The following is a 15,001-nucleotide window of genomic DNA, read 5'->3' on the forward strand; positions in this document are numbered from 1 at the left end:
TCTACCCCATCCCCACGGTGCTGGCAGAGGAGGGACACGGGCACAGCCACCACCTCCCACCCACCCAGAGGAGGGGTGGTGGTGCTGCCGGCATCCAAGGCTCAATAAAGTATTTTACTACAAAGCAGAATTACTCCAAAGACTGATGGGCTGACTTGTGAGACCCACTCACATTTATGGAGGTCGTAAGTTATAGACTCCCGGTGAACTGGAGGAAAACATAACCCTTGCCTTTTATAGGCGAAACTTCTGCCGTATATTAAATTCTCCAGCAAACGGACGGGGCTTTACTGCCAACTGTAACTTTAACGTCTCCCAGCCCCTCGGTTAGCTGGGAGGGATTATTAATAACCAGGGTGTGCGTGGCCAGCCCTCGCCGTTTGCCCCGGTGACGGTGGTGGTGGCTCTTGGCTGGAGCTCCCGGTGCGGGGATACCAGCCCGGGAATGCCGACAGCTGCCTGCGGCGGGGGGGAAAAACCTGCCAGAGGCATTGCACTGGTCAGGACATGCTCCTGGGAGCTTGGGAGAGACCTGGAGCGTCCCAGGGCATTGGCAGGTCACCAAGTCGCTGGTTTCTGCTCACCGAAAGCCTTTTGAAGCTTCTGTTGTGGGTATCTGTGGGACTCAGTGCATGCCCTGTCTTTCTTTCCCCCCATCCCAGTTTTTGGTCTGAAGTATTATAATGTGAAATGGAAAAAGTGCAAAAGCATACTCTCGGGGTTTGCTCTCACCCAGAGAGAAAACACCTGTTTTTTTGTTGCCCAAATGCAGGCAAGTAGGGGGAAAAAAATCCTATAGGTGAGTGGCAGGAGGAGAAGGAAAAGGTGTGGATGCAGAGAGGGATAAGGGGATAGCAAAGAAAAGGCAAACAACCCAGTTTGCATCCTGCGGGTTTGGTTTCTCTTTGAGCTACAAGCAGACTAGCGAGGGGGAACAGAGGGGAGGAGGATGCTGCGACTCCTCCAGCCGCCCCCAAAAGCTCTCTGCATGTGCCCTTCTCCCACCTTAAAATCATCTTTTTTACAGAGAGGAGGAAAGACTGGAGCTGGGAGAGGTGCAACATGCTCAAACCCACCCTGGCAGCCACAGGATGTGTGCCAGGACCCCCCGCCCCAAAGGGCATCCCATCACCCCCCTCCCAGCATCCCTGCCTGCCACCCGCCTTTTCGGGGCGATTCTCTCACCGGGGTCCGGTGAGACTTAGCATTTCTCTGTTTGGAGCTGGGATGAGCGTTTATTAGAACTAAACAGCTGGGAGCAAGATGATATTTAAACTGGTATTAGGAGAGCACCGGCGGAGGGAGATAATTCCTGGGGCGGTCTGGCAGCGCGGCGGCCGGGGAGCTCCTGGGGTCTCCTGCCGGAGAGCGATACAGTTAATTTGCAGCCGGAGCTGGAGGCTGGCCCGTGCTGATATTGCCGTGTTATTTAGAAGAGAAAGGTCAGGCTGGAGATTGAATAATCATTGACAAGAAATCCATGGGGGAGCGGGGCGGCAGCTCCAGGCGAGATGCAGCATCCCCGTGCTGACTTCTCAAGGGGATTCTTTCATCCGCTCCGGTCCCCGTGGGGTGTCGGAGGTGTTTGCGGCAGGGATTCTGCCCCCCTTTCTCCAGCTTGGGGAATTACGGCCACCCCCTCCAGCTGCACCCTTTTCCATCTAATACCTCCATCTCCGGAGGTATTAGAGCTGTCCTGCTTTTCATCTTATGCACAGGTTCTTTTTTAAATTGCAAATTATTCTTAAATTTAAAATTACCTTTTTTCTCAGAAACGTTTTCAATTTTTTTTTTTTTTTAAACTAAAACCCCCCAGGAAAACAGAAAAAGCTAGAAAGCCTTCCCCAGCTCCCCAGCCCTGCCCCAGCCCTGGGTGTGATAAGGAGAATCCCCATTCTAGCTTTTTTTGGAAAGAAGTGCACTAACAAGTCCAACAAAGCAGTGAACCAGCAATGACAATGAAAGCTTGAAAATGGGTTTTTTGCATGGACAAACCCACATGTCCAGAATGACTCACCTCCTCCAGGGAAACTGAGGCACGGTGGGAGGCACCAGGGATGCTGCACCTCAGGTAGCATCCCAAATCACATCCCTCTGGCTCCCATGCTCATGCCACCAGGAGCAGGACTCTTTGCTCACTCCCCTGTTGCACCCCGAAACCTTCCCGCCCCCTGCATCCCATGGAGAAGGCACCCAAGGTATCTTGCTTTCCTCTTTTTTCTCCCAAAAAATACACCAGGTTTGGTTTCAGGTTTTTTTTTTTTGATTTTTTTTTTTTTTTTTGCAACAAAAGAAACTATTTATTTGGAATATGCATTACCAGTACAAATCAGGAAACTGTAAAACCTACACCTTGTTAGTATCGTCATAGAACATAAAAGTCTCAGTTGGGATCAGAAAGACAGAGGCCTTTTTTTTCTCTTTACAGAAGCAGAAAAGCTTAAAGTTTCAAAACCAGGTCGGAACAGAGAGTCTTTTTTTTTTTTTTTTTAGGGTTTTTCTTTTTTTTTTTAATATTTGGAATCCGTTAGGAAGAGAAAAAAAAAAAAAGATGGGGGAAAAAAATAGAAAAGAAAAAGCAACTCCGAACTGGATCATCTTTACAAGGGATAGAAAGGGCTTTGCAAGAACAAAAAAAGTAAACCGACAAAACCAACCCCCCAGGCAATGTCTGATTTACATCGTCTTAATAATAATAAAATAATAATAATAATAAAGGTGTATGAAAACAAAAGGACTCCAGGAAACCTTGGGATTAAAAGTAACACCCCAAACCCTAAACCGTTCAGTGATGTGAAAAGCTCAGGTCTTTTTGGGAGGAGGGGGGGAACTGTTTTAAGAGAAAACTGAAGTGATACCAAATGGCATCTTCCTTAACGCTTTTCCTTGAATCTCATGCCACAGACACCCAGATTTTAGGCTGTGTTTCGGGGCTTTTGGGCCATGTCCCATCATGGGTGGGGGCTGCATTGTCCTGTCCCTTGTCCCTCATCCTTCTCAGCACATTGGTGCAGCTGAAGTTGAGGGCCAGGCTGCAAGACCCCATTCTCAGCAAGGTCCATAGGTAAAAAGAGGTTGGAACCTTCCTTGCTGCAAATCCCTCAATTTTGGGCCAAGGGGGATACTGGGATTCAGGGCAGAGCATCTGGGCATCTACACATTTTGGGGAGGATTCAAGCCCTTTCATCACTTCCATGCAGCTCAGCAACACCCCCAGCATGGAGACCCATGGAGGTTCAGCACCTGACTCCCCATTCCTCCCTGAAACCCCTCAGAACTCCATCTCTCTTCAGAGACATAAACCCACTGCTCAGCCCTAGGGCAGCCACAGAAGGATATTCTAGAGCTGGGAGTTGAAGGGAGTGGGGAGAAGAGGAACACCCCCCAAAAACCACCAGCATCACTTTTCACATCACTCTGGTCACAGCTCAAAAGCGCAGGGGAAGCGGCAAGGCCATCGTCTCGGACCGGTCAAAATAAACTTAGCATCATCATCAAAGCCCCCCCCTCCCATCCCAAATAATGCCAAAAAAATAAAATAAAAGGTCATTTCTGGGTCTCAACGTTAAGAAACATAAAGTGTTAGACTGTACCTATTAATGCTCACTATTCCAACCATTTTTTTTCTTTTTTAAAGTTTTACAAAATGAATTACCGTCACTTTTTAAACATTGTGTAAGAAGAAATGAGTGTGCACAACTCTACACTTTTCTAGCATTCTTGAACTAATTCACAAATGCGAGAAAATGAAAAAAAAACAAACCATGGGAAAAAACAAACAAACAAAAAAAAGGAAGATGAATGTAGGTAGTTTGATGTTATAAACTATACAGGAATGAAGCGCTTGTTGCCACAGAAAGAACAGGGACGGGACCTTCCCCCTGTTCAGTTTTGCGTGCTAAGAGGGTCATTTTTTATTCTTTTATTATAAACACTATTAAATTCCGACTGCGTTTTTGGTTTTTTTTTTTTCTCCTTTATCTGAATATACAAGAACATTCATTATCAAATGTTCGTTATCATCAATACTACAAAGAACGAGACACAAATCGCAAGAAACAATGGAAAATGTTAATAAAGCTGAAAGAATCGTCGAGTTTTTTTTGTGATTTTTTTTTTTAATTTTTATTTTTTTTGAGTTTCTGCAGGTTTTTTTTTTGTTTGTGTTTTTTTTGTGGTTTTTTTTTTCTTTTTTGTTTTGTTTTGTTTTTTTGGTATCGAAGTCAGGTTTTTCTGGGCAGAAAAAAAAAATAAAAAAAAGAAGAAGAAAAAAAAACCCCACAACACTCAGGGCTGGAGTAGGGGAGGAGAATGGGGAGGAGAAACAAAACCCAAAAATAAAAAAAGCAAAGTAAAAGGCAAGCAAGCAGCTACGCCAATGCAAACTGGAGGGACCAACTGGGGAATCCAGGAGGTGATTTGCAAAGTACCATGGAGGAGCGAGTGCCCGGCCCAGGCAGGGGGTGCCACGGGCAGGGGGACAGGCAGGAGGGGCAGTGGCTGCAGGGCAGGGGAAGGCAGCCCCAGCATGGGCTGGCTCTGGTAAGCAGGTGGTTTCAGCCCATTCCCAGTTGGTTCCCAGGAGGGACCGTGGCGTTCCTGCAGGCATGGCACTGCTGCTGCTCCAGAGAACAGACATGACCCAGTCCCACATCCCTGAATCACTTTGCCAGAACAGTTTTGTGTAATACAAGCTAGAAGTGGATAAAAGGCAGCACTGAGGGAGGCCACGGGACGAGGAGGAGGAGGAGGAATGCACAGGAAGGTGCAGGGCTGGGGAAGGTGGGCAGCACCCAACTGTCCTTGCAGGGAAACAACCTTCTTGGTGCTCTTACCACAGCTGGGAGGCAGCCCTAGACCTCGCATGTTGCATCCCACTCTGCCATAGGGTCCCCATCCCTGGCATGGATGCAAAAGGAGCAGAAAGTGTCTCACTGTTGGACACACGAAGCCCCTGCGCTGCAAGGTGACAGTGTGTCAGAGCTGTGGGCACACCACTGCTGTGCCTTGCAAGCCAAGGACCATTATTTTTTCCAGCAAAAGGGTGAAATTTTTTTTTGGCAGAGCTTTAAACAGTTCTTGCTTAACGCTGCTCAGTGCTGGCAGTTCCCACCTCAAGACCAGCACAAGCAGGGTGGGCATGGACATTCAAAAGCATGAGATGCAGCCAAGAGGTAATGGGATCCATCACAAGGTGCCAGGCATGCTGCACCCACACCAGTCCCCACGACACCCAGGGTCTTGCTGTGGGCTGGCTCAGCTTCCTTGTGTCAGCTGGAAGAACCGACGGCCAAAAGTACCACCCTGGCACAAAGCTTAGCCCAGGGAAACTGGTGCTGCCTCTCCCTGCTTTTCCATGAAAGCCATGTCCTCCCAGCATCAGCCACCTGAAGGGGTGTTTCAGCAGGATGAAGCTTTGATTACCAGCCACCACTGCCTGTCCAAACAGTGGATCAGAAAAGCTGGGCAGAAGATCCCATGATTTCTCCTGTGGTCACTGTTCAGAGTAACTCTTGGGATAAAACCAGCCCCTTCACAGCAGAAAGGCATCCCCAAGGGAGGCACCCACTCATCCTTGAGGGCTTCACCCTCGAGCAAACCTGTGGCACTGTAACCAAAAGCATTCAACACGCTCAGCCCACCACATCCAGCCTCTGGGATCCTCCTGCCTGTCCCTCACTGCCAGCTCGGCAGGGCTTCGGGAATGCAGAGGGTGGCACAAACCTCTGCAGGTCCTGCCTGCACTGGGGAACCCACCTCCTCCTCTCCCACACCACTGCACGCTCCTGGAAACATGAGTCAGCACCCTGTGACACTCTCCTCACCAGGAAAAGTCCACCACCAGCCTCCCTAGGTGCTGTGGGAAAACTGCTGGGGTCCCATGGACTATCCATGCCTGATCCCACACACTTCCACGGAGGTGCTCAGCGACTTGTTATCAGCGATGGCTGTTTCTCACCTGCCTCTGCCTCCCTTCCTGGCTCATCCAGCTCACAGCAGCCAGAGGGATGTGTGGCAGAGTAGGGCAGGGACCGGGAACTGCTGGCGGTTTCCCCGGGCTGGGAATGGGCTGGTACCTACTGGAAATGAAGGGGAGCACACTGGCTCCTTCTACGTGCGCAGGGGCTGTGCCCACCCGCCCCGTCACCGCGGTGCCCGAGGGACAGCTCACCGAGGCAGGGCTGGGCACAGGAGGCGATGCTGGGGCCAGCAGAGATGAGGTGGCAGCAGGCCCGAGGTGGCGATTCCCTACAGAGAGGTAGCATGAGAGACAGGGGGGCGAGGGGGCTGCCTGCCAGTGAGGGAGCGAGACGTGACTGAGGGACGTTCGTGGCTCCTCAGAAAGACACCGAGCGTGAGGCTGTACACTGGTCTGGGGTTGGTTTGTGAGGTGGCGGTGGATTTTTGTTTTTCCTCCTTAAAATCCTTCTACCTGTTGACATATCCTTCGGTGGGAAGGGGTGAGGGGGAGGGAGTGGTGTTGTGGTGGTAGTGGGGAGGGGGAAGAGCGGCTTCTACCCAGAAAAGAAAGGGAAGAGAGTATAAAGAAGTGTCCAGATTGGCTGAAAAAAGCATCCCGACGAAGAGAAGAGAAGAGAAGGAGTCTTCTTGTGTGTGCTGATTGGGTTCACCTCCAGTCTGACTGCTGCGGTGTTAGGAGAGGCCCCCTCCCCTCCCGCCCCCGCCGGGGCCGGCTCAGCCAGGGATGCAATTTGCTGGGAGATCAGTTGGAGGTATCAGAGTGAACGCTGCCAGGGCCTTCTGTGGGGGAGGTCACCGACGATGGGGTAGTAGCGTCTTGCCAACCTCCATTAGCCTGTGGGAAGAGAGACATGGAGATGTCAGTCACCTCATGGCACGGCACACATGGCCCTACCCAAGTCACCCATCCACCTCAGAAACCCCTGTTCCTCCCTCAGCAGGAACCAATGTAGGAGGCAAAGGTTTCCCATCTGGCTCCCCCCCTCCCACCCCATCCATAGGGTTGGGGCCAGAAACAATTCCGTAACAAACAGGAGTTTTGATAAACTGCAAGTCCTCATAGAATGTCCGTCCCTTAAAAGAAAACTATTTCTCAAACAAACCCTGAGCTCTGGCTGCTTGGGTTTTCTTTTACCACCGAATATGACCATTCCCCATATGGAAAGAGGAAAATAGCAAACATCTCACTCCAGAACCCCCTGCCTGGATGTTATCTGAACCCAAGTGCTATGAACATGCAGAACAAGTAACAGGTCCCAAGGGACTGCTGAGCTGTGCCATATTCCCCAGAATAGCTCCGTGTCCCCACCTCCTTGAGGGAAGTCAAGATACAGTGCAACAGAGGTGCCACCTGAGGGTTTGTACACCAAAGCATGGCAGACAACTTGTTTATTCTTCTAAAAACAGGTACTGAGCTAAATTCTCCAGCCTCTCAAGAGCAGAGTTACTGGAGGGCCCTGGCTGCTGCAGGCAGGAGCCAGCGGTGCACAGAAGCTGCTCCTCTGTGGCAGCCATCTCCTTTGGAGAGGAGCAGATGTTGCACCCAACCTCCCCTGCTCACTGTGACATTGATTCAGTGCTTGGCTAATTAATCCTTCCCAAGTGCTGCCCAAGCTCCAGTTGGCAGCAGTCGCTGTCCTGCTTTAGCAGGTTAGCAAACCCCTCTCCACCCTGGGTGCAAGTGCGAAACCAGACTGTGCACAAGCACTGCCAGCCCCGTGAACCCCTTGCCTGCAGAGACCCCATGCCCACTGCCCCCACCAGCTTCCAACCACACCCGGGCCCTGGCCCACCATCCCTGTGCTCCCCGAGATGCAATATCCACCCTTCCATGTCTTGGACTGCTGCAAGAGGCAGCAATTACTGTAGATTATCAGCCCGACAATGACAGGCCGCGTAAAGAGAGACACAGAGCCAACTCCACCGCCCCGAGACTGGCATATTCAAGTACACTTAGGACATTAATAGCAATTTACGTGCCATCAGTGAGAGAGAACCACAATAGCTGTGCTGGCAGCCTCTTATTACCAAGCCTGTTATTTGTTGGAGTTACAAGCTATAATCACAACAGAAACTTTCAAAACCCTTATCTTCCGTGACGCACCAAATCTATTTCAGAGCCGTAATTGCTATGTCACCGGAGAGTTTGCTGCTTAATGCACTCAGATGCCATTTAGTGTTTGCAGGGTCATTACGGCGAGCAGGAGGGGGGAGAGCAGAGGGGGCCGTGTGGAGCAGGGCTCCGTCCCTATTGTGCTCAACTATTTTTAGCGAGGCTTTTGCACGCCAGTCACGGCTGGAAGGAGCGAGAGGGAGAGTGTCTTGCAGGCAGTGACTGCAGTGTCTCGATGTTCAGCACCCCTCTCCCCAAAATATTGGGAAGCCCCATGGCATTCCAGTCTGGGAATCAGCCTTCCTGTGTTGCAGGAGTTTGTGTGGCTGAACACCACCTTGGTCACACCCAGTGAGAAGTCAAGAGAATGTTGGGGAGAGACCTTCCACAGACCCCACACCCTCCTGCTCACCCAAACTGGGAAGGCCAGAAGGTACAGGTCAAGCGATGGAAAGGAGGCCCCAAGGTTGGCCATGACATCTTGACACCATCCTTTGGTATGGACAAGCCCTCTATAAGGAAGCCAGATCCTCCCCGAGGCAGAGGGCACACAGACACCATCCCCACTCATTCAATGGAGTTCACTCCACTGCTGCATGGATCAAGCCACGTGCAGAATGCATCCAAGTCCACCCAGATGGCTCTGCCTCTTTCTGAATCAAGGAGATCTCTTGGGATCTGAGTGTACTAAATTGCTTGGGATCTCCCTGAAAGATAAGGGAGTCTTTTGAGGAAGCTGCTGCTCCTTGGAGATCCTCTAAGGAGTGTCTGCACACAGCTGTGACTTCCTCAGGAGGGGCACAAGCCAAAGACAGAGCAACGGTCTCCAAGACATCCCTTCAGATGTCCCCTTCTTGTGCCAAAAAACAGGCAAGGCCTTGGTGACTGTCCAAGTCTGGAACCCTGGTGATGGATTGCTGAAGCAACTGGTTTTGGTGCCTGTTTCCACAGGTCTCAGCATTTTTGTCACCTCCAGCAAGTCTGGCTGGCTCCCTGCCCAGGCCTCCTACATGGGGCTGGGAGATGACTTTCTGCCAATTTTTAAAGGTGCCTTCTGCTTAGCAAAGAGGCTGTCTCGGCATCCCACCTTCTGTGACCAAATCCCTGCCCCACCATCGATGGCCCAGGGTGTCAGGTTAGCCTGCAAACACACCAGATACTGGCAAGTCTGACAGACAGAGCAGCCTTAAAGAGGTTTCAGACCTCTGAGTTTTTAAGAGCTTGTATCAGGGCCTCATTACAATAAGCACTGAAGGTCTTATTACATACCAGAGAATGCAGCCTTGTTTGGATATCCCTTTCCAAGGGTCACGTCCAGGCATCCCTGGCCATCAGAAGACACCAAGGCATCTCTGATGGATGGAGCTTGGGCACTGAAGCCCTGCCAGACCAACTTCCACACCCCAGCTGATGGTTATAACCATGAACCATAGCTTGACCATGATGGTGAACTGCAGCTTGCTGAGGAACAGAGCAACAACTTTCTTCCCAAGGCTCAAATTCTTAGAGCAAAAGGTCTCAGCCCAAGTGAGAAGCTCTCAGCTCCTGCAGGTATCAGTGCCTTGCTGACAAGAGTGGATCCAAAACTCCCCCTCACACCCACCACCACTATCCCTGTCCAAACACACTACTCTGTAAACAGGCACAGCTCTGCACAGCAATGGTTTTAAATCAAAAACCTCACACTCGGATGAACTTAAAAATAGTTTCTCATTTTAGACTTTTAAACGATCTATAAAGTCCAAAAAGAAATTTCTGAAAGGGCTGTTCTTTAAGATGACTACAGTTCGCTCATTCACTAGCATGTGGGGGAACTAGAACACTGTAAATTTACAGCCATGGGACAGTGGTAGGAAGGGCAGCATTTTGGGGTAGGACCCTCCAGAGGACTATGGCAACAAAGATCCAACTTCTACTGGAGCCCAACAGAACCTGAGCATCTAAATGCTTTGAAATCCCTAAACTCAGGGACCTCCTGGGTACACATGTGGACCCCACAACACTGTCTAGAGAGCCCAGACACTTAAAACCCCTCACTTAATGGTGCAAAACCCTACACCTCAAAGTTTGCCAAAAGGGCTGGCTCAGGCCCCAAACACCCCCTCCTTTCAGGTGGGGGGGTCTTTCCTTCCTCTCAGTGTGACCCGAGCCTGGGTATCCACAAGGCAGCTCCGGTCTCTACCACCCCTCCATCACCATGAGCATCCCCATCCCTTGCTGGGACCGGTGCTGCCTGACGCTGTCTCCACCTGTGGAGGAGAAGGAATCTGTTCTCCCTCAGCCTCAGCCATCCCTGCGGGTCACGGGGATGGGGATGGCTGGAACACTGCCCATTATCCTGCTAACGACGCAGAACCGACTCCAGCCCTTTCCGCCCTGCGGAGTGGCCTGTCAGCCGTGGAGCAGCAGAGCCACGGAGGGAGCTGGGCTTTGGGTAGATTCCTCTTCTCAGCTGTCACGACTTACACGCATTTAAAAATTCATCCCCCATCAAGGAAGGCAAACCCCGAGCGTTGTGTCCCCTGCCAAGGTTTCCAGCGGTGGAGCCGGGCAACCTGCCGCTGCCTTCCCAGCGCTGACGGGCTCCGGGGATGACTTAACCTCAGCCCCGTGCAGACATCATTGTGACAGGGCTCTTGACTAGGTTTCGGCTCATCTCCTTCCAGCAGCTCACGGGGATGCTCGGGTGATGCGGGGACGGCAGCTTTCTGTGTCACAATCAGCTTTCCTCCACATTCTGCTGCCCTTCCTTGGCATTAAAGGGTTCAGGGAGAGTCAGGGAAGCCCTGCCTGCCACGAGCCAGCCACCCTGACTGCACTGAGGAGTTCCCCAGGACCCCGCCCAGGATCGATGCTTCCAAGAGGGCAGCCGCACTTCAGGGTGGACAAACTGGGATCGAGGGACCTCACTGGGTGGGAAGACATTAAGTGATGATAAAAGTTCCAGGCTGGAGCTTTTATCCTGTATCCCCAGGATACAGGGGAAACAAAACATTTTGGGACAGAGAGACAACCCAGAAGATGCCTCCTAAACTATCTGCTTAGGTCTGGACTCCCTGTCTCATCCCCTGTGACTACCACAGCTTTTTGGGGAAATGAGCAGTCACCCACAAGCCCGTGCCATAAACCCTTTGCCACCCTGCCTGTCTCTTAACAACATCCAACATGGGCCAATCTGGGTTTCTGTCCTCCTTGAAAACCAGCCTGAGGAGACATGAGGTGCCAAACATGCCAGGACCCCATTTGGAAAGGGCAGGGGGAACCAATGAGCCCCTGTCATGCTCAGCTCAGCAGTTCCCAGTACTGCTCATGGGAACACTCCCATTACCAGTCAAAAATACCAGTCCAGGTCTTCTCATCCCATTTGGCTTTCAAGTTTCCACTCTCTCTTTCTTCTCCTCTCCCCTGCTGTCCCCTCCCTGCCTTGTAATCCCTGGCAGCAACTACCCCCCCCGTCCCCCAAATTTTGGCTTAACCCAGGCCACTGTTATTTTCCAAGCCAACTGCAACTGTAATCAGCTCAGCCTCTTTCCTTGGGGGTATTTTAATTTATACAAAAGTATCATCTCTTATCATGATCAGCCTGCGATTCATTTACTCTCCAAGTATTAAAAAGCCAGAAAGGGAATAAATTCAGTGCACGGAGAAATTAATGCGGAACGATAGGCTCTTTCATGTGGCATTTCCAAGTGCCGTTTTTGCAAGGGGCTTATGTAATGAGACATAATTATCTGCACATGTTCAATTACATTACTTCACAAATCCTCCCTGCCTCTGCCTCCTTGACGTCAAGCCGCCCACTAAGCCCTGGTGCCCGCAGGAGAGGGGAGCACAGCCCCCTGTCCCACTGCACCCCCTCCCCACGCCCACACTGGCCATCACACAATGATGGTCCAAAGATGGTCACATGCCAGGTTGCCACAAATGGCACAAGCTTGGCCAGAAGGGTGATGGGACTAGACAGTGTACCCTACAGGGGTCTTGGCTGCAGGACCACCATCCCACCTGGAGGACCATCACCTCCCTTCCCAGCTCAAGACCACCCCATTTCGACCTTCAGCCTCCTGGATGGGCATCGTGGCAGCCTGTCATGTCCAGGGTCAGGCGTCCCCTCCTCTGTGCCACCCTGGACACCGCTGCCACCACCCACTCGACGCTCGCAGCCTCCTTTTCCAGGCTGCCCTCTTCTCCCAGCTTGCTGTCACCGCCACTGAGATGGTAGACGATTGATCTGAGAAATGAAGTTGGATTGCTGTCCCGAATCTACACTGGGTTCTCCTTGTGTGTGTCTGATCGATTTCCCCCTGTGCGACACAGCTTGTCGCTACGAATTTTCATGCTAGTCAGAACCCGCCAGCGCACCCAAGAACAAGGAGAAGATGCTCCAGAGACCGCCCTCCCCCTTGCATCCTCCCCCAGCCTGGTTGGGCGAGGTTTTCTTGGGTTGACGTTGGTTGGCTCTGTGGGGTTTTTTCTCCTTTTTATTTGCGAGCGCTATCGCCGCCAACCCCATCGCCACCGTGCCTTCGGACGCCGGCCGGGGGTGGGTTATTTTTAGATGGTCGCTCAAGGATGGCGCCATTGGCCTCTGCGTGGAGCCACCTCTGGACCGGGGCGTTCGCGGTGACATTCCCCACCATGGTTACACGAGGTGTCACCTGTTTAGCAGCTCCTCTCGGCCGAGCGCGTGTGGCCGCAGGTGCCAGGCGAACGCTGATCGGCTCTGACAGTCCTAGACGCCAGCTGCCTGCACAAAGCCTGCCCCGTCGCCACTTTTTTTGTGGGCGAAGCTCTGCCGTTGGCGTGACCGATACAGAAGCAATAAACTAGGTGACCGTAAAGGCAAAGACAAGTCCTACTAAGTGGCATTCTGAGCCCTATGGCTTTGAAATAATTGGTAGTGAGAGAACAAGGAAAAAAAAAAACCAAAAACAAAAAACCAAGAACCCGAGCCTATTTTTTTTTTTCTTACACTGATGCCCTGCGGACTATACATCTGACTTGCCGCGAGTCCGTCACTGTATCCTCCTGTCTGGCTGATAACATGGCGAAGGGTATCCACCTAAACAGACCAACGACAACAAAGACACAAATTAGAGTGAACGAAAGGTTAGTGGCCAAAGCCGCTTCCATTGATCTTTGGCAAGATAAAACAGTAACAAGAATAATAATAGTGATAATCATCATAATAAAAACAAAGGCATATATTCAAAGAGGGGTAAAAGAGAGCTGCAGTTGGTCTTGTGGAGAGAGATGAGCCAGAGGACTACTCCTGCCTCCCTCACCATCCCTTGTCTGTCCCGGTGGCCCTGTCATGCTCTCCTTGGTCCCAAGTCTTTCAAGAAAAAGAGTGAAGAGGGAGAACAGCATGGCAAGCGTGGGGTGGGATCTCCTGGAGCACATCATTGCGGCCAGCTCCACCATCATGCTCAAGTTCCTACTCCTACCCCCTTCCACCCTTGACCCCAAGCACTGGAAGCTCACAGCAGTGGAAGAAGATCCTGTGGAGTTGGCTGAGTGCCTCCACTGAGGAGGGCCCAGAGAGGAAATATACCTACCATGGCAAAGGCACCAGCAGCTCTCCTCCGGCTGCCCCGTTCCTCTCCCTCCACTGCCCCCAGCCCAGCCCAGCAGTGGTACGTGCGGTGAGCACATCTCATCACCCACAGATGATATGTGTGCTCCACATTCAGCACCATCAGGGAGCAGCCTCGGCTTTAGAGAGCTCTCCTTGCCCAATGCATAAGTGTCAGAGTGGCTGTCGTCTCTCAACACAGAACAGAGCCTTAGATGCCAGAGAGGGGACTCACGGCATATCTGGACATCGTACGGGAGGTGGGAGATCTGAGTGAGATCCTGGCTATTTTAAATTCTTTCTTTTTGCCCCAAGCATGGGTTGATGTTTCGGGAATGCTGCTCAAAGCTCCCTTGCTCTCTCCTGCTTGTGTGTGCATGAGTGGTGTGAGTGCCTGTGCTTTGGGGAGGTGGGGAGATGGTGAAGGGTGGCTTTTAATGATAAAAAAATTAAAAAAAAAATTTAGCTATGTATTTGAACACTTATTGCTTTTCAGCAGATACCTGGTTTGGCATCAAAGGAGTCATGGAAGCCTTGTAAAACGAGACAACAGTCCAAACATCTGGCCCCTTCCCTTGGAAGAATAAAGCAAGCAGAACCTAAACCTCAGCTGCTTTTGTTTGACTTTTGCCTATTCTCCTACACCTTCTTTCCTCCTAGTACGACTATCAAGCCAGAGCCAAATGCATTCACAAAGTGTGGGCAAGTCTCCTCAAGACCATGGTTGTTGGTTTGGTTGGGCGGTTGGTTTTAGTTTCTTTTGGATTGATTTTTTTTTTTTTTTTGGTGGTTGTTGCTGTTGTTTTTTTTGGTCGGTTGGTTTTTCAGTTTGGTTTGCCTTTTTCAAGTGTTGGTTGGTTCGTTTGTGCTGGTTGAGATTTGCTCTTTTCAGACGGGAGGGAGAAGTGCCAATACAATCAAAGGCTCCTCCAACACTAATGCATTCACTGGCAGTACATCGGATGGGTCCCTACCTGTGACTGCACGTTGGCTCCAACCTGGGCCCCTTGGTAAGAATCCCCATTGAGAGACTGCACGCTCATGAACAAATCTCCAGAGTTTGACATGTTAAAAGAACTGGAAGAACCTGGAAAGGAAAGAGTGAGGCACCTGAATCACAGAAAGGAAAAAGATCCACCCCATGACTCTCAGCCAAGAGGAAGGAACAACATGCAAAGCAACCACAAAAACAAAACACACAGTCAGGTTAGTAGTATGAAGAACAGAGCAAGCAAAAAAAAAGGATGCACTCTTGAGGTTATTCAAAGCCACATGTTGTTACAGCTCAATGCCAAGAATATTCTTTAACAGCTCCTCAGCTGGAGGAAGGA

The 15,001-nt window shown here is 51.0% G+C and overlaps 1 protein-coding gene across 3 annotated transcripts in view; it reads right to left on the reverse strand.

Annotated features, from left to right (window-relative positions):
• Positions 1 to 2,266: 2,266 nt before the first annotated feature.
• PBX1 (PBX homeobox 1) overlaps positions 2,267 to 15,001 on the reverse strand; it is a 131,026-nt gene continuing 118,291 nt past the window's right edge. For 2 of the 3 annotated variants that reach the window (XM_032696159.1, XM_032696158.1), the window contains exons 7-9: positions 14,645 to 14,757; positions 13,068 to 13,157; positions 2,267 to 6,817 (exon numbers count right to left, since the gene is read on the reverse strand). In XM_032696159.1, the coding sequence (XP_032552050.1) occupies positions 6,725 to 6,817; positions 13,068 to 13,157; positions 14,645 to 14,757 (296 nt within the window). In that variant the 3' untranslated portion in view covers positions 2,267 to 6,724. The remainder of the gene's footprint in view (positions 6,818 to 13,067; positions 13,158 to 14,644; positions 14,758 to 15,001) is intronic. The other variant, XM_032696160.1, reaches the window with a different exon arrangement.

Source organism: Chiroxiphia lanceolata, chromosome 9 (genome assembly GCF_009829145.1).
Source record: "Chiroxiphia lanceolata isolate bChiLan1 chromosome 9, bChiLan1.pri, whole genome shotgun sequence".
Taxonomy (NCBI): Eukaryota; Metazoa; Chordata; class Aves; order Passeriformes; family Pipridae; genus Chiroxiphia; species Chiroxiphia lanceolata.